The sequence below is a fragment of the Brachypodium distachyon genome, chromosome 4 (assembly GCF_000005505.3).
Source record: "Brachypodium distachyon strain Bd21 chromosome 4, Brachypodium_distachyon_v3.0, whole genome shotgun sequence".
NCBI classification, from domain to species: Eukaryota; Viridiplantae; Streptophyta; class Magnoliopsida; order Poales; family Poaceae; genus Brachypodium; species Brachypodium distachyon.
Genome location: NC_016134.3, coordinates 36,959,027 through 36,982,882, shown reverse-complemented (window position 1 = coordinate 36,982,882; position 23,856 = coordinate 36,959,027). Strand labels below are relative to the sequence as shown.

At 44.2% G+C, this 23,856-nt stretch overlaps 3 protein-coding genes and 1 long non-coding RNA gene across 6 annotated transcripts; 2 read left to right on the top strand and 2 right to left on the bottom strand.

The window, feature by feature from the left end:
- Positions 1–297: 297 nt before the first annotated feature.
- On the bottom strand, positions 298–5,159 carry LOC100830981. The gene is made up of 10 exons (XM_003578132.4): positions 4,513–5,159; positions 4,318–4,409; positions 4,114–4,216; positions 3,761–4,023; positions 3,199–3,330; positions 2,977–3,093; positions 2,128–2,280; positions 1,273–1,490; positions 1,049–1,202; positions 298–663 (listed from the first exon to the last, which is right to left on the bottom strand). Exons 1-10 carry the CDS (start codon positions 4,700–4,702, stop codon positions 445–447), a joined length of 1,641 nt encoding a protein of 546 aa, XP_003578180.1. The 5' UTR covers positions 4,703–5,159; the 3' UTR covers positions 298–444.
- A 4,041-nt stretch (positions 5,160–9,200) lies between these two features.
- Positions 9,201–10,076, top strand: LOC104584684. Its single transcript, XR_002966010.1, has 3 exons — positions 9,201–9,343; positions 9,426–9,719; positions 9,987–10,076. It is a non-coding gene; the product is annotated as an uncharacterized LOC104584684 (long non-coding RNA).
- LOC100830671 lies at positions 9,388–12,248 on the bottom strand. 2 transcript variants are annotated; one of them, XM_010239913.3, is made up of 6 exons: positions 11,975–12,248; positions 11,786–11,864; positions 10,199–10,668; positions 9,944–10,115; positions 9,779–9,831; positions 9,388–9,670 (listed from the first exon to the last, which is right to left on the bottom strand). In XM_010239913.3, the coding sequence occupies exons 1-5, from the start codon at positions 11,978–11,980 to the stop codon at positions 9,812–9,814; spliced, it is 747 nt and encodes a 248-aa protein (XP_010238215.1). In that variant the 5' UTR covers positions 11,981–12,248; the 3' UTR covers positions 9,388–9,670; positions 9,779–9,811. The 2 variants fall into 2 exon arrangements, with proteins under 2 accessions (XP_010238215.1, XP_014757687.1); XM_014902201.2 differs by having other exon boundaries at positions 9,784–9,831.
- A 5,418-nt stretch (positions 12,249–17,666) lies between these two features.
- Positions 17,667–23,278, top strand: LOC100843804 (transmembrane protein 87A). Of its 2 annotated transcripts, none has more exons than XM_024455019.1 (5): positions 17,667–18,086; positions 20,032–20,947; positions 21,107–21,202; positions 21,513–21,649; positions 23,043–23,278. In XM_024455019.1, exons 1-5 carry the CDS (start codon positions 17,842–17,844, stop codon positions 23,155–23,157), a joined length of 1,509 nt encoding a protein of 502 aa, XP_024310787.1. In that variant the 5' UTR covers positions 17,667–17,841; the 3' UTR covers positions 23,158–23,278. The 2 variants fall into 2 exon arrangements, with proteins under 2 accessions (XP_024310787.1, XP_003576572.2); XM_003576524.4 differs by lacking the exon at positions 23,043–23,278 and adding an exon at positions 22,094–22,674 and having other exon boundaries at positions 17,805–18,086.
- The last annotated feature ends 578 nt before the right edge of the window (positions 23,279–23,856 follow it).

Below are 23,856 nucleotides of genomic sequence, written 5' to 3'. Positions count from 1 at the left end.
CGCATCTAAATACATGTATATGTATGTAAGACAAAGATGCAGCACTTAATATGAGAGAAAAAAAGTTTACCAGCGGAAAAAAGTTTACCAGCGGCAGAGCACGCTCAAGTCTATCAACGTCAACTCAGCCGCGCTTATTAAAAGAATGGTCATATAAATGTCCTAAAAAAGATTGCGCTTTAAGGACAGATCTTTGTGTAGAATGTCCGCGCACAAGCCCCTTCCTTAAGGAAAGATCTTTTATTGTCATAGCGGTCAACCTCAGGATATTACTTACTACAAGTAACAGTCCGAATATGAGACTGAACGATCCAGAAAACCTTTTCATTAAGCTGTGTGTTATTTTCTACAAATTATTCTTATGCACACGTGGACATTCTACATCATTTTCAACCTGTAAGCAACAAATAAATTTGATTGAATGGCACTGAGTATGGTTGCCGTTCATGCCCTAATCACAAGCTCGTATACATTGCTGTTGTTCTCTCTGTTAAGGCGCTTTAGTGCCTCGAAACTTCTCCGGCTTCCCAAAAAATCGATTCTTCTGACTGCTACAAAGCCTCTTTCTACAGATTCAGCACTTGCGTACAGGGAACGAAGCCGATCCGCATGCCGTGAATCCGTGTGCAAGGCAACATTTATCTCGTCCGTTGACATGTTTTCCTGCACGAAGAGGACATCTTTTAGTGCCTCACATGAACTTCAGCAAACATATACGCTATAAACATAAGAGCATTGGTTCCACAAACTTTATGCACTAAAGCTGAAATACCATGACACCAACAGCATGTCATTGAATATTTCTGGTCTATGCCAAAGAGGAAATCTTTTAGTGCCTCTGATGAATATCCACATACATATACACTATAAATGTAAGAGAATTGGTTCCACAAACTTCATACACTACAGCTGAACCACTATGACTGACAGCATGTCAATGAATACTTCTGGTTTATGCCTTCATCAATTGTAATCACCATTAAGTCATTCATCATACCAAAATCATAAAGACTTCGTCGTACGTGAGGTAGTTCTGCTGCCAAAATACCTGGTAGAAATTGTAGATGTGATCCAACACTTGTGCACATGTAAAGCCACCATGGCTGAAGAATGTCCTCGACGAAGGTCCAAGCTCTCCAAAACGATCCAGAGGGAAGAGTATGGTAAAGAAATGGTTCTTAAAAATTACCTCACTTCTCTCACTGAAAGAAGAAACTGAAACTGTTAGGGAAATGTCCAGAAGAGGTTTGGTCAATTCTGAGAGTTGATTACCTTTCTCTTAGCGGACGGGAGAAATTATCGGCTGACTGGTCCCGATCCTTTCCATCCCCATTTGCATCAAAATAAGTAGTGCTTTGCTGCTCATTGGCATCATCAGACCATGATGAATCCGTATAAATACACGCAGATGAAGCTGACTCAGATATTGTCCAGCAGATTGAATCCAGAAGTGTGACTGGTGTGAGCGGATGGATTGGTACTTCACATGACTGGCTTGAAACCATAATGTGGGCATTCATCAAAACATTTCATATAGAAGAGCCAAACATGATACAAAAGGTAGCAATTCAACACATAGCTACATGAGTAACGTTAACAACATGAAATAAAAAAAATCATATACGAAGTACAATAATTCGTGCTGCATAGGACCATGACATCAGCATATTCTTATTTTCCAATTGCTTTTCTAATCATATCAACATCCCCATGCTAGTCACAACTCGCAAGAAATTAGTTAACTGTGACTGCCAGATACGCAGAAACGAGCTTGTGAGAACATACCCACATGCAGAATAACTGCTAGTTTAAACCAAGACATGCGCATACAAACTGTCCATGGAATTTTCGTTTTTGAGATCCTATATTACATACCCATTAGATATGTGACAGCAGATAAAGCACAAAGTATTGAACGTCTAAAATGTGTTGTAGTTCTGTAAAAGTTACGGTCATATGCATAGTTGCGTACCAAAATGAATTTTATGGATTTTTATAAAATAAGTTAAAGAACATAAGTGGGCTGCTCTACAAATATTCAACTAATGTCCAAAATAATCCAAGAACCAGTTTTACGATGCTGGAAGAAAACATAACAGTGAATTTTCTGGGTAAGACAACCGTTACCTGCATACGGCGGACACGGCGTTCTCGAATATCTTTTTTTGCTACTTCAACAAAATTTTGCCTCTCCTGGTGAATCTCGTTTACCTCCATTCCGGTTGGTGGCAATCCAGTGCCCTTTGAGTCCAGAGAAGGAACACTCCCAAGTTTTCTATTCTAAAAGAACAGAGCATCCAGTATCACCACATTTGAAGTTCGGCAACAAAGGGTCAAAATGTGTAAATAAACCTAATATGAACATGATGCCCAATTTTATTTTCAGAACATAAACTGTTCAAGAAATCATCTAAAAGTTAGCTGGGAGAGACTATCCCCATCTACATGGACCACATTGTCTGGTCTTGTCTTCTAAATACATTCCAGGAGAGTAGTTGCTCGTTATTGAATACACTGTGCACTCCATTTCAGGAAGACAGGTAGGAGTGGCCCATGTACAAATGCTAGATATCAAGTCGGTTTTTCTTTTTTTTAGCAGGCAAAAAGAGACAGCATGTGGAGCCGGAGCGCCTAGAAAAAATAACCACGAGACAAGTAGGAGTGGCCCATGTACAGATGATATCAAGTTTGTTCAAACTTAAATCTAGACCATTCTTTTGCTTTTCCAAAGTTCTTGAAAGAAGTTCTGCTTTATAAAGAAAGGTAGGAGTTGCACATGTAAAATGCCTGATAACAATCTGGTTTCAACAAAAAAAAGGTGAGGGTAAATTCCTAAAAAGATGATGCGAGAAATCTTATTTCTAGCTTTGTCAAAACTAAAACTAAAACCCTTTTTCCCAATTTGTAGAGATATTTTGTATAAGAGAATAATTGATTCAGGTTTTGTCCACAAAGTGTATGCTTGGAATACAGTACCTCTTGAGATGTCTGGAAATTTTCTAAAACCACAGCAACCTGTCTAGCTAGGTCTGAAGACAAGTGGACAAGACGCTGCAAGTTCTTTTCTTTCACTGTTTTCAAGATCCAAAGTGGCTGACACATCAGAAGCAGAAAAATGTTAAAACAACGAAATGGTCCTAAGTAAGCTAGCACATGGCAACAAGTGAGATATTATTGCAGTAATTCAGTATTGCTTACTGTTACGATGTTGTCTGAGTGACCAACATATCTCTTGACAGAAGCATCCTCACACACAACATATGTGGCATGGCAACCAATAAACCAATGGTCCAACAATTTTGCACCTTCTCTAGTAGCAGCATCAGATATCTGCAGAAAAGATGCCTTTGCATAAACATATTTCATGCAATTTAGCAAGAGATGTCCTGTAAAGATGATTCCAGGAAAGGGTTGAAAATTCATGCAGACAAGATGCCTTTTTATATCAACATAGTTTTGCAATTAAAGGAGATGTCTTGTAAAGATGATTCTGCTGAAAGAGTGAAAATTCAGCGATGCTTCTACACCGGAACCATTCAGAGACTATGTATTGCATCATTTGAGCTGTTTGCTTTTCTCTTACCATAACCACATTAAGTGTTAACAAACTATCTGATCCATTTGGTGTGTAATATGGCATTCCATCAACAGAAGCAACAAAAAGACTCTTTTGCTGGCTGAAAGCTGTGGTTTGGTGGATTCTGGTGAAGACGTGAAGTCAACCATTACGGAAGGAAGAAGCAATTGAGATGGAGCATACCTTCTTCTTCATCTCACCAGATATCCCAGGATCAATGTAGATCGTGTCATTCGCAAAAACGAACAAGTCATGTTCAGGTTTCTCTCTAGGACCCTGAAGCTGATGCTTCTGAGTTGCGCCTGAGCATGCTTTGTCTTGAAATATCATTGGTGGAAGGCATGACTGCTCGCTAACAGGAACTCCAACAAGCCTGTTGAACTCCCCGAGTGGCAGGCCGTTCTCCCCCATGTTCTTGATACTGTACAAGGATTCATCCAGCCTCACTGTAGCATAAACACCACAAATCAAATAATTCACTAGAAATAGTTCATCAAAGACAGAACAGGGAGAACTAATGATGAGGCATGGCTTACTGTTCCTTCGAACGCAATCTACAAACCAGCCCAGTGTCACAACAAAGAGCCCATTCCTGGGGCCATGCTTGAGCGCGTGCTCGAACTTGCGGCCGGCAAAGCTGTGGTGTATGTTAAGGAAGCATCGTACCCTGAATTCCGAGGAACATACATAACAATGAAATTTCTGAAAATCACATAACGGCCCATGATGTGTAAGGATATCTGCACCACAAGATGAGTGCATTTGGGGTGCAAGCTCCCGCTGTACTCGCCTCCCAGCCTCTCGGCCGCCTCCTTCACCTGAATTCTAGCCTCTGCACCCAGACAAAAAAAAATCCCCAATCAGCCAAACTAAAACCCATCAGCACACACAGTTTTCAAACCTTCCCTGATCAAATCGAGAAGCAAACCAAGCACCTTTGGACAGCCCCGTGACGCAGATGACCAGGCCGGCGAAGGCGCCTTCAGGCTGTCTCTGAGCGGCGGCGGAGGCGCGCGAGGCAGATGCAAAGGAGGAAGCGGCGGAGGCAGAGGAGGGCTGCATCCCGGGAAGGAGCAGCTTCGAGCACCCTCTGCTGGCGATCACCTCCACGCCGCTACGAGCCATCGCGGCGGCAGGGGCATGACCCAGGCGGTAGCCACGCGCGCGTTAAAAGCGGGAGCGGAGGGAGAAAGCGAAGGAACGGGGACAGGGTTTGGACTTTCGAGAGCGGAGGTGTTGGATACTTGGATCCGGTGGTGGCGGCGCTTTCGAGGGGAAGGAAGACGAGGAGTTAATGATGATGGCGATGATTCCTCATCACCTCGATCGGCACCTCTGCTGGCTGCCTCGCTGCTCTCCCTCCTCCGCTCGCTCGCGTGGAAGGAGGACCTCCTCTCCTGGCTGGACAGGACGGAGGAGGCGAACGGTTGGTTTGGGTTGGGGATGACGAAGTGACCGTTGGGGGAGAAAGGTTCTCGACTCACACACTCTCTCTTTTTTTAATGGTGTTCGGTAGCAGCAGCGGCAGCGGCAGGGAAAGAACTGGAACAGCAGCAGCCGTAGAGCCGAATGTTTATGTGTGGATTAGCCGATTAGGTGGACAGCTCGTTGGCATCAGGCATTCATGTCGTGATTGGGATACGACGCTGTTGCGTTGTGTTGTGTGTGGTTGTTTATTGCAGACTTGCAGTCTCTGCTGTTGCTGTCTGTGTTTGTCCCTCGACTCACTACTCCAGTGGATAGGTGTGCCCTTGTTTGATTGCTCCAGTATTGAATTTTGATTACAAGGAAGTTGACAGTGTTTAGATGGGGTACTAGTAGATCACCAGAATAACCTAAATACGTGTGGAAACAATTAACAGGAATGTATGGTTGCCACAGGATCATACACAGACAGCCCAGTGGAAGGGACCTCGCTATGCATTCCGACCCCCATTTTATTAGTACCTTTTTAGTACAGTTCCACAGTGAAGGTGCTGCAAAAGATCACATGCATTGCTATGTTGGTTCATCAACTCATCGTGACCATCCAAGGATCACAGAGGGAGGTCCCCATCTTCGAGAAAGCTTCCAGCTAAAGGATACTACTACAGCAACTGCTCAGTTGACCGGAAAGTGGCACCAACAACCGGATCGATCACGAGCCGGAACGAACCTTTTCTGGTTTTGTCCACCAGATTAAATGCGAGACCTGGACCTCTTTCTTGAATGGGCTGCCTTGCCTTCTTCATGGCATGTGAAAGGTGCACATGACCAAACGAATTATCGACCGTGAATTACTGGTGGTTGCCGCTATATTTTTCCCAACATAAATGACCAACCTAGCAGCTGATATACATATCTTTGCCTTTCAGTTCAGTTCAGAGGAGTAGCACACCGTTATTATCTTTGTTCTTCAGTTTCAGAATTCACAGGACACCAATGTTCAGAATCCGGAGGACATCGCCTCGTGGCACTAACATTATCAAAATAGACATGATCTTCGTCACGGCAGGCCAAAGCCCCAAAGGTAAATCTTGTTTGTTACATACATCCATTCTTTCCACGAGAAAGAAAAGAAAGGTACTTCCACATGACCATGAGGTGAGTGAGCCTGAGCTCCTTTGGCTCTTTCATTTGGCAATTTCTTGAAGCTAAGCCTCCCCCCCACTTGACTGGTGAGTGGTCAGAGCGCACAGGTCTCGATCCATCCCCGATCCGCGCGCGATCTCTCTGGTAATGCGAAATGCCTGCCTTCTAAAGCTGCATCAACGCTCTGTTGACTCGAAACTCCCCCAGCCACTGATGACGATGATGATGATCCTCCACTACCCCTCAAGCGTACTGTTAACCGTGCACGCTAAGTGAATTCCGAGTATTACTGTGATGTGATACTGGCACTGTCTAGTGTGTGTGTCTCCATGGACGCACTTTATGTTCTGCGTACACCCGATGGTGAGATTGTCTGTCCCATCCCCATCTAGCCACTTCATATACTCCGTCGATGGACAATGGGTTTTATGTTTTCCTGACAGGCTAGTAGTAATCTAGCAGCTAAAGTTGCTTAAAATATTAGAGCGGTAATATAGTGCTCCTTCGTTTCAACACATATAGTGCATATAACAAGTTTTCTTTCTCTAAAAAAAATCTGTAAATTTTAATCAACTTTATGCCAAATGACGATCATCAATTCAGTAAAAAAAAATTATAATACCTTAGTTTAACATTGCATATGTTGATATTTTTTGTTATAAATTTGGTGAAAGTTTAAAAGTTTAATGTTCAACAATATATGCATTACATTTTTGAAAAACGAAGGGAGTACTGTTTAGTCTTTTCTTTGAGTTGGGCTACAATAATGTTTAGCCATCTAATAAAACATGATTCGGTGGCTCCCACGCTGCATGAAGTCTTCTAAACGAAATTCATATTTGAAAGCTTTGAAAAAAATCTGTTTTTGTTCTAGAGTAAGTATAGATGTATTCTAGATACCTGTTTATTTTTGTCAAAAGATATGCTGATTTGTGCTCCGTGCAAAAAACACAAGTTTGTAGATCTAGATCTACAATAATGTTTAGCCGTCTAATAAAACACGATTCGGTGGCTCCCACGCTGCATGAAGTCTTCTAAATGAAATTCATATTTGAAAGCTTCGAAAAAAATCTGTTTTTGTTCTAGAGTAAGTATAGATGTATTCTAGATACCTGTTTATTTTTGTCAAAAGATATGCGGATTTGTGCTCCGTGCAAAAATCACAAGTTTGTAGATCTAAAATAGTAAAGTGTTCATCTATTTGAAATCTAAATTTTTTTGATTTTTGCATAGATGACAAACTAAAGTATTTTTGATAAAGATTATACTTACATCTATATTGACACTGGAAAAAAATTCAAAATATGATTTCTGTTTTTTTAAATAAAGATCTTCAAAAGCCATTTTAAGGTTCGGTGGTGCCATACATTTTAGTCGTGTTTATGTACAAGTAGTTGGATATGCCATTTTCCTTTTTTTTTTAGAGAGAGGATAGGCTGTTTTCCTTCTTTTTTTAAGAAACATGTGGTTTTATTGATTCAATAAAAAAAAAACAAGTAATCAAAATTGAAACGAAAACCAACAACAAAACCCCCTAATAAAACTAAAAGTTACAACGAGATTCTTTGAAGTAAAAAACTCTTGATCCGTCATCCGTATCTTGAAAACTCTTCATGTCTCCAGTGATGAAATTGCAGAAGATCAAAATTGTACAAACTGGACTAACCTTATTGGTTTTGAATAGCCACATGAGTCGCTCACCGCAACGGGTGAGAACCTGATATCGTTGAACGCACTCTGGCCAGGGACACACCCCTTGCAAGGCAGGTTGAGGATCTGCTAATTCTTCATCGAACCAACTAGAAAGAAGACCAAAATAACGAAAAAACAAACCGCGAGATCCACGAGCTCCATGGAGTAGATCGTGTTGACTACACCAAGAAGAGGATGGAGCCGAGAGACTATTAATCCATACGCCGTCGCCTCCTTCATCAAGACGCCGTCGCGAGGACACAAAACCTCACAAAAAAGATAAACAAACTGCAGCCAGACGTTGATCTATGGTTCCCTTCGTCAACCGATGCCTAATCGATGGTCGGAGATGAGAGGAACCAGAAGAAAAAACGCTGATCGGAAGACTCCTGGGTCCAAGCTGTGACGGGCCTCAGCTCGCAAAACGAGCGCAAAGCATGGGCCGCCGGGCCGGTGGACGACGAGTGGAGAGTGCGTCAGTGCGTAACCGGTTTTGCAGCCAGGCCGCGGCGTCTCGATTTCTCGTATCTTGCCGGGCTGGTCAGATTGTTTCCTGAGGTTAGAACAGCCCATCATCCTAGTGCTTTGGGATTTTAGAATGGGAGCAAATTTTCAGTGAAAATTTCTGAAATACCGATAGGCTGTAGCAAGGTGCTGTCCGCCAGTTCGTCACAATAAATCTTCAGAAAAGACCTCCCCGCAAAAAAAAAAAATCTTCAGAAAAGACCGTTACGCTGGCCAGCAGGATCAACGCCTACCTTGGCACAACCTCCGGCATTTTTCCTGCTCTGAGGCTTCTGGAATCTGGAGGTTGCAGCAGACTCGTCGCCCCTAGGATATTTTGGTTTGGCTAGTCGGCGGCTGGTCCCTCCAAGCGCGTGCCGACCTGCCGACTTATCAGAGACGGGACAGCGGCCGGCCGAGGCGACACAGCGGCCGGCCGAGGCGACACAGCGGCATGTCCGTCCATAGCCATCGCCCATCGCCGCAGTCGCTCCATGCTCCACAGCTCCAGTAGACCTCCTCTTCCTTTTTCTTCCCTTTGCGGAGGCCGGTGGCAGGGCCAGGAGACATTGACCTGGAATTTCTCGCCCGGCCGTCCGACATGGCCGGGACGGGGATCCTGCCGACGGACGGAAACGGCATCGGCGGCGCCAGTACACCAACTCCAACGGGTGTTAATTTCGTCCGGGAAGAAGAAACCCGTTCGGGCGATCGCGGCGCAACGCAGCAGGTGCGCTCCCTCGGTCAAGCGAACTGAATTCGTATGCACATGAACCCTAATTTTCAGGGGACTTTTTGCTCGAGTTTTTACACCCAACGTGAATGGGGATTATCTGTAGAAGATATTTTGGAGACAGTCGATTTTTCAGCATATACGCGAGGAGTGCTGACAGAAAAAAATTCAGAGAGGATCACGCCCAATATTTAACTCCGCTGGTACGGTACGGGATACACCAACACTGATAGATCAGGCGCGGCGTGCCAGCCGATCCAAATAAAGTGAGTATATGCAATGCTAAATGAAATTCCGTCTAGGACTAGCATCATAGTACTATGGATGGTTATAATTGGGAATTTAAAGGCCTTGTAGTGTACAATCTCAAGGATGAGGGAGTGAAGAACGGACACATGAGGCATGGTTTGTCCCGGGAGTTTCTTATCATAATCCAAGTAACCCAAATTACAAATGATTTATGTCAGAAACAGAGGGGCATGCATTACATAATAATTCGTAGCTTCATTGCTGACTATATCCCACACTTCTCTCTATGTATATGGTAATATCATAACAGTGTGAACCCCTAGCTGGCCAAGACGGTCGGGGACCTGTAACATTGAAGAGAATCGATCAGATTGCCAGCACAACAGTCAAAAGGTAGGATACTTCGTCTTGAGTTATGCTGAAAGTTTTGAGTTCAGAAGGAAGATGCACACCTGACCTGAATGAACAAATGTATTCACCCACCTTTACATTTCCAGCACAATAACTGCAAACAAGGTAAAACATGCTGAGTTGCTTGAAAACAATAAGCAGTGTGCAAAGACGTTCAATGCACGATAACATCTCTTGTTCAGTATTGAAGTATATGTGTAACTTACAGTCTGAATCAGTTTTGACCCATTTTGCGCCGTCATCATCTAGATCACGGAGTGCATCCTCGAGGCATTCGTTGATTTCTTGCTCGTCCGGCTTCCAGTCCAAATGCCTCCTAGGTCCTTGCGCCGAAGAATTTTGCGGGTGTATTTTCTTCTGCAGTATTGCCTTGAGCAGCTGAAATAGAACATGAATCACATATAAGATGCTACTAAATAGGGTTTAATTGACTACAAATTTACATTAGAATGTAAGGGTACCTTCTCGATTCTTGATTGAGGGAAAGAGCTTCTTGGGTCAGGAACCGCAGAGGTAAAGCCACCCTTACATATCAGTAATTTGAGTAGGGAAGCAACCGATCTCGGCTTAATATTACTTCTTTTCTTCCCCAGTGAATCTCTTGCTTTACTTATGATGATCTTCTTGTACATCAACTGGTCCATGTGCTTCTCATTGACGCTCTCATCGACAGTTTTGGGCTGATCATCATCATGCGAATAATGAGCTTCCCCTTGGTCTTTGCCTGCTAGTATCATTGCAAATTCTTTCTGTATCTTGTCTACTTCCTCTTCCGTAAACTTGATGCCGTCTTGCATGGAATGCACATCCTCGGGGGAGTTATGCACTTGTGCTACCTCCTCTATCTGCTTGTTTCCAAAAGTCCCAATTGCAAGCAATGATTGGGGCCAGTCGCTGAACTCATCCTTGCGACAATCCGACACATTAGCGCCTGCACATTAGAACTAAATTAAGCTGCCAATTCCATGTCAGACACAAAGGTATGGTCCTAAGATCATGTTAGCTTAAAATTGGATCCGAAGCATGGACCACTAATTTAAAATCCTTGAACCCTTGTGGTTTCTCATCAGTTTATAGCCTTAGATATATGTTTGCCCATACTTGCTCCACATCCTGATGTTCTCATGTCATTTTCCGTATGTGGGCAACAACTTCATCACACATATAAATGTTAAAGGAAACATTCACTCCCCAATATTACTAGTCTTTTTATGTGTTCTTGACAGAATAACAGTACTTTTCGGCAGGATTAGTTGACTTCAACAGAGGTCAGGATTTTACCCCAGAATAACCGACTCTCTGTTACTTTGACCACATATGGTGAGTTGGGGCTATAAACTAAGCATACCATCTCTGTACATATAGAATGAAAGACGCGACAAAACCGAAGCATGTAAAAACAAAAAAGGTACTTGGTTGCATTAGCACAATTTAGTTGGACTTGGAGTATAATTAGCTGCATAAAGCTCTTCAGTTTTGTCCAGCTTTGGGAAAGATTACACTAAATAAACAGTAGAGTTTATGCAGAGAAAATCAAAGAAAAACATTCACAAGGGACAAGTGACAGAATGCCACTGCACTGCATTATTTTCTCAGTTTATGGCCTTATCATAAAAGGTAGCTTCCTCAGCTGATCACTAGATCTAAGATGAATGGAGTGCAGAATATCTTAAGACCCAGACTGTTAGCAAGAATCCTTGGATCACTGGCACTGATACATATGCATGACCAACAAAACAACATGTTACTTCCATCATCAGAAAATAAATTCGAGATCAACTTTTGTGAACATAACAATGATCGCCTATTCTAGAAGGAAATACGACGCAAAACAATTTTAATGGCTTGAAGCTAGCTGACACGGGTGGAACTTAAAAGGCAAACGTGCAGCTTCTACAAACAAAGCTCGTCATCTTCTTCCTCTATTTTAGAAGGAAAGTATTGATCATTTCGCTTCAAGTTCCAGATCACACTGTTCTACTGGTGACAGAGATGTGGGTAAAAATGATAGTAGTAGCAAGAAAGTGAAAGTTCCCAAGCTCACTCACGAGAAGGCCCAGAAGAACTTGCTGGGAACCGGCTCGCTTCTTGCTTCCCGCCGATCTTGTTCGCCACCCAGCTGAAAATCTGCAAGAAAACAGATCACTGTAAACGCCACCACGCAAAGAGAGGTTCATGATCTTGTTCAAAGCAAGATGCATATCACACCGGTGGTTAATTCGAGCCTTCTTCCGTACCTTCATATCCTGTCCCGGAGAAGGAGATACCGGGATGGAGTGAGCAACGAGCTGATGCAGGTGCCAAGAATCAAGAGCCTACGAGACGGAAGGGGGAGGAGCCGGGAGAGATGTAGGCGAAAGGCTTCGCGGTTGTGGTGGCGTGCTACTGGCGATGGAGGAAGTGTGAGTAGTGATGCGTTGTGAGTGGCAGTGTAGCTACTAGCTAGCCTGCTTGCTTATTGGAGCGATCTGAAAGGGTTCAAGACTTCAAGTTCCAAGATTTCTTTAGCGTGCTGAGATGAGGTGCTGCTAGCTATGGGCACGTATATATACACTTCATCTGGCACGTCACGTCGTGACCTTCCCTTTCCGGAGGGGAATAATTAGATGGCGCCAGCCTGACCGTGGTTTACCAGCTCTAAACACGCCCAAGGCCCCGAGCCTTCTCCCATGTCAGCCGTTCGATATCTCTCGAGAAAAACTTACGGGCTCCACGCACGCTACAGGCGGTTGAAGTACTCCAATACAGAGTACTGTACTCGGGTAAATGTTCTGTGAAAAACGAACCAGCGGAAATGCACAGCCACGACTCATATCCGGTGGCATTGAAGGTGATCGAGGTGCGCATGTGCATCTTTGCATGTCCGTTTCGAACATCGAAATTTAAAGTGTCAGTATGTACTTTGCGCTGCATATCCTGCGTTGCTGCCATCAATTGGGTGTGCTTGCAACACGTCTGGTTTTCTATATACGGCCGGGGACCATACTAGTTGCTTCCCTTCCCTAAAATAAATTACTCCACGTACAGATTACACCATGGGTCGAGGAGTACTTATTTAGTTCAGGACAGAGGTTTAGTTACTACTACTCCGTACTTACCCAATTTGTTTTGTCTATTTTCATCGTTTGGTTAACCAATTGGTTTTAGTGCTTACTTTTCACACAATAGATTAGCTTATAAATAAATATAAGCTCAGTGTACGTAACACAATTCTGGGCCTTTCGTTGGGCAGGAGCTGTGGGTTTGCATGTGTACGTAAGCCTCGATTTTCACTAACAAAAAGATTAAACAGGTATCGTTTTTATCATGGGTAGACTTTTATAGCCATCGAGATTTTTGCGCAGGGATCCAAAACCCCAAATGCATTTGCCTTGCGAACTCCAGTTCGTCTCCTAAAAAGGCAGTCCGCTATATTACTAAACCATTCAAGTTGCGAAACTCCCATAGGCTAGCTGTAGCCGGCAGATCGATCGGATCCCGACGATCCTCGCGCGGGATCAAGGAGCGCCACCAAGTGTCACGACCGCGCCGCGACGGATCCCATCGCGCCTGGTCGGACCCGACGCGTGTGTCTTCGACTTGCCCAAATTAATCACCCGCTTAAGTCTTCTTTAATCTACTGGCATTAGCTTGTAATCTGGTACTCAGCTCCCAGGCACGAGGTCACTAGCACCGATGCTAATCACGTTTCCGGGCCTTAATCACGCCCCCCCGGCCACTAGCTGGGCAAGAGCTAGATCCCTGGATACTTCTGCTATATTCTTGTTTTCCCACAACTCGCACACTGGAACGTATCGTATACCTTTTCTGTTATTCTCAAAAAAAAAAAAAATACTTCTTCTGTTGAGATTGCAATCGAAGAGAAACTAGGTTTCCAGGAGCGCCTGAAAATTTACGGTTCCCTCGCCTCCGGCCGCCGTAACACATATTATTTTAAAAGGATATCTTGAGTTCAGACTTTAAATGTTGTTTGTTTTAATTTTGTGTCATCAAAAGTGACTTATGCTCACCTTTTCACCAGCGGATCCAGAAGTTCCGGGTTCCAAGGTGTTACATATATAGCTGTGCACAAACAGTACACGGTATACGATCGATCAGTGGGCGGCAGCGTTGAAGATTCTTCTCCAGATGGAGAGAATTTTCTGGCGACCCCAGCAGTACTGCTTGCGCGGAGGATGCATGCAACAGCCATACAGAACGAGCCGGCCGTGGCATCAACCCCGTCTTATCAGCTGCACACTTGTTCAGTTCCCTACTGTCTCCCTGTACATTCTTATCCGGTACCACAGTTCTCCACCTTATCGCTCTCCTGTAGTTCTGTTCATCCCATGCACTGTACTGGACAGAAGCGTGCGCACGTACGTGCATTGCAAGCTCCGAGACAATATGCTTGGACAGACAGCTCGTCAGCTGGAAGCATTTCGCCGACGTGGCCGCTCAAAGTTGAGCAGCAGTTGCGTGCTGGGCTTTGCCGTTTGCAGATGATCTGTCGGGAGAAGCTTCGGTGGATGGATGCAATACGCGCGGTGTGTGTCCAGTGGATCGCAGTACAAGATTCCTGGCGAAGGTAGCGAGAGGAGAATATATATCGCGAAAGATTGGCCGATCAGAGGCCGGCCTGCACTGTTTGCTAGACACACAGACATGCTTAATTATCTATGGTCGATCTTTCCGGTGAGCTTCGTTCGCCACACAGATGACATATATCTGTCTACTAGGATATTTCCTTCTTCCCTTCTGGAAATCTATGTACGCCCTTGCCAAGTTTCCAGACAGCGCCATCCGCCCATCCACGTATACCAGCTCAGCGCTCACTCACTGCTTCACTGGTCACTAGCTACGGCCAGTGCAAGCAAAGGAGCTTAGTATTAGCTGCAGCCCGCCTATAGTACACACACAAATTTAATAATGTGCTCCGATCCCAAAGGCCGTAAGTGTAGCTAGCTAGTATGATCGATCTCGTAGGCACACGACGAGGTGGCACGATAATGTAGGAAATGCCGATCGATCGGGCCGGGACGAGGACAGCTTTTACCCATGTGGTGTTTGCCGGGCTTGGCGACGAAAGGATATCGATTTGGCGTCATGTACAGCAATACTTACTCATCTTTTCGAGATGCATGAGCGACGACTAGAAGATATAGATACGGGAATCATGGGATAGATCATGACCGGCTTCGATCGGGGCCTCCTCGATCGAGCAGCTCACACGTGCTCCTCGATCGATCTATCCTGAAACGGAAGCCTAGTGAGGAGTTGCAGCATTGCAGAGATGTCAACGATCCATGCCATGGGTGATTGGGAAAGTTCGGTACGTGCGAGAAGCCGGTGCGCGAACTGATGGTCCCGTGGCTATAGCGGGCTAGGCTAGCTATTTATGGCAGCTACATATATAACTGGCTTAGTAAAAACTTGCAAGTATCAGTACCTTGACTTGTGTCTCAAATTTTCAAACAAGGAATATGGTGGTCCTCAGCGAATGTTCACTTGTAAGCGCATTTAGTAAGACTGATGAATTGATGATTAGATAAAACAAAGCATTTGTTCTTCTCTTTCCGAAGGCTTTGCTATTGAAGAACCTTTCTCACGTCGGTCCAGGTACGTACTGCAAATGGTAGTGGATGTTGATCAAGATTGCTGTTGCAATGTTTGTCGATTGCTTCAATGCGACGACATCGAAGCCATGTCTATTTCTCTTCCTTTTTTCGATAATTTGGATGTGCATCCTCAATATTGCGACTTGGTCACGGTGTTGTGTTGTTGCAGAGATGATGTCTATTTTGTATCAGTGTTATATTAATATATTGCCTATCATCCAAAATTAAGACGGTTTCTGAGCTCTCCAATTTACATGTTGTTCATCTTGCTTATGCCGTTTCATTTCGCCGTTGTGCATGCATGGGCAATGAAAAAAAAAATAGGATTGTATAGGAAACAAAGAAAAGAAGATCACGACCTTTTTTATCTTGAGAAATTCTATGTTCTATGTTCAGGATGGTCACCTATTGGTCTTACTGTTGAAGGGTTTGTTGCTATCAAATTGCAACCGGAGAGGACAGGAGGAAAACACATGCAAAAGGATGAAGAAGCGAGAGAAGAGGATGAGCGTGATGCATGCCGGGATATGGAGAAAGCCAATCGACTAGAGATCGATTGAACAGCAAGTTTGGGATGGCGACTACCTTGTTCACTCAACGGTTCACAAGGGAACTCAAACTTAAAGGAATAGTCATTGAAGGTGTCAGACCAGCCACAAAGGTAGATCAAGGATGGTGTTGACAAGGTAAAGCCTCGTCACTGAAAGAGGCCAAGAACTCGGTGGTTGTGCGTGCTGACTGAAAGCAATTCTGATGACGAGAAACAAGAGGGTAAGGTGGATCGAGGAGAAGAGAGAAAGAGGGAGGGTGAGCGGATAACGCTAACATAGGTTAAATAAACTTAAAAAAAACACAAAGATTGTACTTCTTGTTGTAGTGATAATTTTTTTTACAATTTTAAAACTAGGCTATTACAACAAAAATTAACCAAGGAGGCAGACAGCATTGATCTGACTATACACATTGTACAGAGAAAGGTGGATCCGACGAGACTGAAGTTCAAAGAAAAGGAGAAGGCCTCACAGAAGCTAGAGGCCGCTACGAAAACCTGAGACTTTGGGAACTCACGTACGAGCTCCTTTTTATGCCGATTTCGCTAATGAAATCGGAATATCATCTCCTTCCATCCGAAAAAGAGCAGAGCGAGCATTTGGTGCTACACAGGACGACCGGCTCGGTTCCAGTCTCTTCACTGCTTCACTGTAACCAGAGGCCCATGATTCGTACGAGCCCGAAAAGCAAGCCTCGTTAATCAAGTGACCGCATTGACTTGAGTTTACAGGCCGGACAGGAGGCGTCAAGGCCCAAACGGAGTGGTTCTCTGATTCTCTCGGTAAAAGCGGGGCCGAGGCCATCGCGAGGAAGCTGCGGGACTGGGCCTTGACTTTACCCGCTCCGCCAGCCAGGTTCGGCTCACCCCACCACGGGCTTCTCGCAGACTCGCGTCGCGCGGGCCAGCTGCTCCGTCGCCGACGGAGTCAACCAGAAGAGAACTCCAGGACGCCGTGCCCGGCACAGCACAGCGCTTCTCGCTGATCCAGAGGCCATCTGATCTTCGCCCGCTTCGGGGCGCGCGTTCGCTTTGTGCCCAAGCGATCGCGGCGTGTTCCGCAGGCGCGGGGCCATGTTTTCCGTGAAGAACCGACGAGGGCTTGCATGTTGCATCGGTGGGAGAAACGGACCACTCGGTGCCCATTTTGTTAAAGGCACAGCGTGCGAGTCGAGTGCTCGCGCTCTGGTCATGAGAGCAGCGGCTCGTTGGCGGGTGAATTTTCTAAGGCAGACACGATCATGTAGTGAGTAGAGCAGTATGCTGCTCCAGTAATTAACAACTCGTACTAGTAGAAACCTTTGGCTGTACGCGAAACCTTTCTTCATTCTAAAACTTTACCATTGCCCCTGGCTTATTGTACTAAGATGAACGTATTTGTCACAGAGATTTGATTAAATATTTCCTGACTTGATATAGGCCTATATAGCAGTTCACGGATTTGACTAAAATTCCCTCGTCATAGACATGGACCTATATATCAGTAACACGTGACGGGGAGACCAAACCAGATTAGGAATGACCATTGACCCCTTTTCAGGGAAAGGTTAATGGGGTTTCAAACAGTGTCTATATTCGGTGGAAAATTCTGTCAGCAAATGGAGTACTACACTAGTAGTACTGGTCTACCCTGAATCATGTCTATTTTCTAAGAGCAGGTTTCTGAGTTCTGACTGTCATTGACCCCCTGAACACCAATTAACCAAGAAATAACAACAGGTTAGCTGGCCCAATCCAACCGACAAAGCATTCTCCCCCAAATTTCTTTCTTCACCGCGGGGAGCCACCACGGCAGACGACAGCAGCTTGGCTTGGCTTTTGCGGTTTTGCCATCTCCCCCAACTTCCCCGACCCCCGAGGCTCCACATCCACTTCACTCGTCAGCTTCAAGCAGGCCAGATCCAGCCTCCACTGCCGGCGCCCCCCCCCCCCCCCCCCCCCACACGCGCACGGCCTCATGGCCGCCGACGCGGCGGCTGTCCGCGGCCTCCTCGCGCTCGCCGTCTCCGTCGCCGTCGCGGTGCTCCTCCGCCCCGGGGAGGCCTCGGTGCACGAGTACAGCGGCCTCGGCTTTCTCAACAAGGGCAATGCCTTCATCCTCCACGCCGGCAGCGAGGGCCTCTATGCCCCCGCTTTCCCCACCAATGCCACCGCGGAGGACGAGGAGGACGACACCGCGGCTGTGGCCGACGCCTTCATTCGGTAATTTTTCTCGCGGTTTCGCTCCCCAGCGCTTGCATCGGCGTTGCGCTGCCCGCCGTAGCTGTCGAACATTGCTGTGCGCCTGAGAACAGAGCGGATCTTGGATCCCGCCGTCTTTGGGGGGGGGGGGGGGGGGGGGGGTTGGTGAGAATTTAAGGGTTTTTTTTGTGCCTTGATGTGCTGTCGAGTGTTATGTCGGTAGAAACTGGGATGAGGTGTACAGCTCTAAGGCGCTGCTGAATTATGTGTCAGGATGCATTGAGAGTAACGATTGAGGGGAACGATTTCTTAGAAGCAGACTCAGATTTGGTGATACTGCTTGAGCCATTGAACTTACTTTTGCTTCGTCAGAAGAGAGATCCTGGCCTAATTATTAAGGAAGCACGCATTTGCGAGCGAGGAGTAGTTATGTTGAGATGGCACAGTTGGATCTTTACGGCAAGTATGCAGAGACTTGGGAGGGGCACAATTCCTACAGGCAGCTAAAGAACTGAATAATGTTACATGAGCAGTGCTGAGTTAACTTTGCTCGATTTGCTTACAATTGATGTCATGAGTAGGCGTAGCTAGCATGATATTTTGAGGAGTGCATATCAAATGATGGGACCTCACAACTTTGGGAGGGGCAGGGTCAAGCAAGCTTTCAATTTGCCCAAGTTGTGTTTGGGCTAGACTACATATAAAAACACAAATCTGTGCAGTGAAATGTACGCAAGCATGTTTTTGGTAGAGTTAAAAAACATTATTTTTGGTAGAAACTAGAACGGTATCCTGAGTACGTGGGAACATCTTTAGTATTTTTTTGGCTCTCATAGTTATGAGACTATTGGCAATTGCTATGCTATTTAAAATAACATGAGACCAATTATAGGTGTGTAACATTTGTATGTGATATTAAAGCAACATACGAAATTGAAACTCAAGTACCGGTAGGCCACTTGGCTGTTTGTAAGAGCTGACATGTTATTTTTACATGATATTGGAGCAATACACTCAAATAAAGTTCGGATCGTGAGCACAGTAGGTCGTTTTAGATTTTAATCCACAATTGAAGTTTAGAATGCGAACTGGCCGGTCGGTCAACGTTTGCATCGCATTGATTGATCGTTTGAGGTGATATTAGCACTATATCTGGATTAAAGATCAGATCTCCTGCCACCTGCTAATCTCTAACTGAGATGACTGATCATACGCGATATACATATGTCGCATCTGTACACAAAATTAAGGACCACATGTCTGAATTGGTCGATCGGTTGTTTGCACTGATATATCGTATGCAGACCAAGTTATATTAGTAGGTAGGATTTCCGTGATAACGAATCATAATGTGAAATTAAATTTTTACGTGATTATTCTATCGATACTTGGATTAAAGTTTAGATCACAAGTTAGTCGGTTTTTTTAATTTGTAGTGATATTGATTAGTAAGTGTTTCGTTTGCCAGCTAGTTGGTCGCTTGTACATAATATTAATTAGTAGCCTGAGTTAAAATTTGGGGTCGCATGTAGCTCAGTTTTTTTCTTAACAATAATATCTTGCTGCATAGATTTATAATTCTTCAAACGCCTTCTTCATATATCCTTTAGTAACTCACTTTTGCTAGAAAGATCGATATAGATATAGATTATGATGAATGGAGCTAGGCTTGCTAAATATTCTCATGATTCGTGAAAAAAAAATGAAAAAAAAAGTTCAGAGGCCGTAACATATTCGGCCTTAACCATTTGATGTTTCACTGCTAGCCCATCAAATATGCCCGCGTAATTAAATCTTGACCGTTAAAGATAAGATCTAGTGGTCTAAATAATTTGGATGACGTGGATTAATGTGTCTTGACTTGGGAATCCTGCATTGTGCTTTTAGTGTGCATATGCGTTTTGAACTCACTATGATTAGATGCTTAGCTTGTAAGCTTGAATTTTATATCTCCGCCACTTTTCAGGTTTGACAAGATTACTTTTAGGAGACCAGAGGATGCTGGGACTAATTCAGCAAAGGTTCAGATAATTGTCTTTGAGATAGAAGACCGTGAAATGATTGGTGGATCCGCATATGGAGGTCAGAAAGCAATTTGCTGTACATCCGATCTTGCAAAGTTAGGAGCTTGCATCGAAGGCTCCGTCATCTACCGCCCATCACAGGTGAACCCTGGCTGGCCACAGCTGCTTGTTGCTTCTTTTGATGGAAGTGATCTGATTGCAACACTACCATCAAGGACCATTCCCATAAGAAAAACCGGGATGTACAATTTGTATTTTATACACTGTGACCCGTCACTTGCTGGGCTGGAGATTGAGGGGAAAACTATATGGAAAAATCCTACTGGGTACCTTCCAGGTCGGATGGCACCTCTTAAGAACTTTTTTGGACTGATGTCTTTAGCTTTCGTTGTACTTGGTATCTATTGGTTCTATCAGTACATGAAGTTCTGGCGGGAGGTTCTTCCACTTCAGAACTGTATTACTCTTGTCATTACATTGGGCATGCTTGAGATGGCATTATGGTATTTTGAGTATGCTGAGTTCAATGAGACTGGAGTTCGGGCAAAGGCGATCACATTTTGGGCTGTAACATTTGGGACTGTTAAAAGAACAGTTGCTCGTCTTATTATTCTTATTGTCTCAATGGGGTATGGAGTTGTGAGGCCTACTTTGGGTGGTCTGACATCAAAAGTGGTCATGCTTGGAGGAACGTTCTTTTTAGCTACAGAAATTCTTGAGCTGGTAGAAAATCTAGGTGCTGTGAATGATCTATCTGGAAAAGCTCGGCTGTTCTTGGTCTATCCAGTGGCTATTTTGGATGCTGCATTCATTGTTTGGATATTTATTTCTCTATCCAAGACCCTTAGCCAACTTCAGGTGATCAGAACCTCATTTCGCTCATTGTTGTCTATTAATTTCCTTTGCAACATCTGTGATGGTGCACTATCCTTCTTTACTTGTGTTATCTATTTACCTGACTTATCTACAGAAATGTGCTGACCACTTCAGATTTTTTTTCTCTTGTGTTTTCCCTAGGCAAGAAGGTTGATGGCCAAACTTGACATTTACAGGAAATTCACGATTGCATTGGCTTTAACTGTTCTGGTATCTATTGGCTGGATTGGATATGAGGTATGCTGATGTATCTCAAACTGTATTTTGATCTGGATTACCAAAATAAATAAATGTTTATTCATGTAATATTCGTGTGGCGTATGAACACCCTTTGGGGAGGGAGTATGCTCTCGTATCATACCATTCTATTTTCAAGAATCTAGCCAATGTATGTCAAAACTGTATTTGGATTCTTGATTACCAGAAAATTGTTTAGTCACACAAAATCAGGGTTGTTTATCTTCACCCTCGGAAAGGGAGTATACTCTCAGAGAAGTAACTTGTATGTTTTCTAATTCATTGATAGTAGCTGTGTAACTTTCTGCAGATTTACTTCAAATCAACAGATGTGTTCAATGAACGGTGGCAGTATGCATGGATAATTCCTGCTTTCTGGCATGCTCTATCATTCTCACTTCTTTGCGTCATCTCCTACCTGTGGGCACCTTCCCAGAGCTCAATGAGGTATAATCCAACTCTTTTGCTAACTTCGACCTGGATGATATATTGCTCTTACTGTCTCATCGGGATTTCCTAGCAGTAGATGCACTGAAATACCAATTTTCCGTTGTTATATGAATATTAGGATTTGAGAACACTGCATTATGAACTGTTTCTTCAGTCATGCTAAAGCAAGACCCTTTGTTCTTGAGAAGTACTGTTACTGCAACTGTGCAACCTAACAAAGGGTTGCTTGTCACGTCATTGATCTTATATCTTCAAAACCTGACATGCATTGCACTACAGGTTTTCATAGCATCGTTTTGGTGTAACACTTGTATAGAGCAATGTGTAAGAATTTTGAGCACAAAAATGCAATTAGATCTTAAGCTACACTAAAGTAGGAAATAGGCCCCATTTGCCTGGTAGGAAGGAAAAGTTTGAAGATCTTTTGGATTTTCGTTTCAGATTTACCAATGATGCAAGTGAAAAGTTTGACCGAGAAGACAGCCTATCATTAATAAGACCAAGGCCCATAGTTTCCAAGAATGGTTGGAATCTATCTGCCTCCGGAGATGCCAAAGCAACAAAGAGCATGACCACCGTAACGTCTTTTGACGAAGACGACGAAGAAAACAAAAGGGAATAATGCATCTGGTGTGGGAGAGAACATTCCACCCACACCAGATCCTTTGAAGTGGATGCTAGAACATTTTTGGTATTTAGCAGAGGATCGGCGGTGCTAAACTCTAGTCATTGGGATACGTCCATGGAGGTTGAAGTTCATTTCAGGCTATTTTTTCACACGGTGCATAGGGCTGTTTGCACCGCTGTATGGATGATACATGATAGGAACAATTCATCTGTGGTATTATGAGGGATGTAGATTTCATGTTGCTTGTAGTTTATGTGAACACGAAGCGTGTCAGAATGTCAGTAGAAATGAAATTGTATTGCTTGAATGTTGCTGGAAATCTCCTTTACAGCCCGTTTGGCAACCATCATTTCATTTTATTTGGTAGAAATGAAATGAAATCTAATTTTTGATAGGATTTTATTTGGTTGGATTTGAATTTCTTGTTCAAAAATCATGTTTGTCTACCACATGGATTTGTAGAGTGAGACAATTCTAACGAAATGATGGCTTTTGGAGAAGAATTAGGTTAGTTATAATGAAATTTCATGAAATTTGAGATTGAATTTCTGTGACCAATTCCATGCCAACTAACCAAGTTCATTCCTGGAATTCGAGATAAATTCCAGAATTCTAGGCCCAAATGATGGTGCCAAATGAGCTCTTATATTGTCAGTATCTCAAGATTATTATGTCGATCAAAATCCGTGGCAATAGCCGATTAATTACATGGACATTATAAGATGGAATCAACAAACTAAGCTTTTCTTTTTACATCAACAGGGAGGGGGTGGAACCAACAAACTTTAAGCTTTTCTTTCTACTCCATCTCAAGCTTAATAAGCATCTGGATCGTGCAGGTTCGGATTTCAGTTCTTTGATTCTGACTCAAGTTTGATCAAGGGAGAAATAAACCACTTGTTGCCGTTGACTCTGTTGGAATATAGTTACATATTAAGTGACTCAAATTTATTAAAATATGAATGTATTTATATTCAAGAAGCGTCTATCCATATTAAGTGACTCAAATTTACTAAAATATGAATGTATTTATACTCTAAGAAGCGTCTAGATAATTATATTTCGTCGGTTAACATGTGATGACGGAGGGAGTACAAATCTGGGCACGAGCTAGACGGGCGTGGAAGCGAAACATGCGCCGCAGTCAAAGCAGACATCCCGTTCTCCGAGTCCTGCTCCAACCTCGGAGATAGCATATCCATCTCCTGGACGGACGGAACAACTCTTAGACGACAGGTGCGTCTCCAGGTGGCTCACCCAACGGGCCGCTGACCCTGCGCGCATCGGCATTTCCCGCGTGGAGGCCGGCGGCTGATTCAACGGGCGGCACGGCACCATTCACGGCGCTCCCCTGTTTGCCGTTGGAAAGGAGGATTGATCGGGCTGGCAGCACATCCGTGACAAAGTGAAACCCTTTCTGGCTCACGAGTCACGAGCAGCACGGACGCGCGCACGCACGGCATGATGGCATGGCATGGCATGGCCGTCGTCTCACGGGCGCGCGGGCGGCATGAGACGCACGAAAACGTCTCGTCTCCACCTTTCCTTTTGGCGGGCTTCTCTCCCGACGCGAGAA

What these genes read in the sequence shown, in the direction of transcription:
- LOC100830981 (XM_003578132.4), bottom strand. Translation starts at nt 4,702, where the DNA reads ATGGCTCGTAGCGGCGTGGAGGTGATCGCCAGCAGAGGGTGCTCGAAG. An exon ending in GCCGTGTCCGCCGTATGCAG is followed by an intron (nt 1,491 to 2,127) that starts GTAACGGTTGTC and finishes GTTTCAAGCCAG; the next exon opens with TCATGTGAAGTACCAATCCA. An exon ending in ACATCTACAATTTCTACCAG is followed by an intron (nt 664 to 1,048) that starts GTATTTTGGCAG and finishes CTCTTCGTGCAG; the next exon opens with GAAAACATGTCAACGGACGA.
- LOC100830671 (XM_010239913.3), bottom strand. An exon ending in AAGTTCTTCTGGGCCTTCTC is followed by an intron (nt 10,669 to 11,785) that starts GTGAGTGAGCTT and finishes TCTAATGTGCAG; the next exon opens with GCGCTAATGTGTCGGATTGT. An exon ending in CTCAATCAAGAATCGAGAAG is followed by an intron (nt 10,116 to 10,198) that starts GTACCCTTACAT and finishes GTTCTATTTCAG; the next exon opens with CTGCTCAAGGCAATACTGCA.
- LOC100843804 (XM_003576524.4), top strand. Translation starts at nt 17,842, where the DNA reads ATGGCCGCCGACGCGGCGGCTGTCCGCGGCCTCCTCGCGCTCGCCGTC. An exon ending in TTGGCTGGATTGGATATGAG is followed by an intron (nt 21,203 to 21,512) that starts GTATGCTGATGT and finishes AACTTTCTGCAG; the next exon opens with ATTTACTTCAAATCAACAGA. An exon ending in CCTTCCCAGAGCTCAATGAG is followed by an intron (nt 21,650 to 22,093) that starts GTATAATCCAAC and finishes TTTTCGTTTCAG; the next exon opens with ATTTACCAATGATGCAAGTG.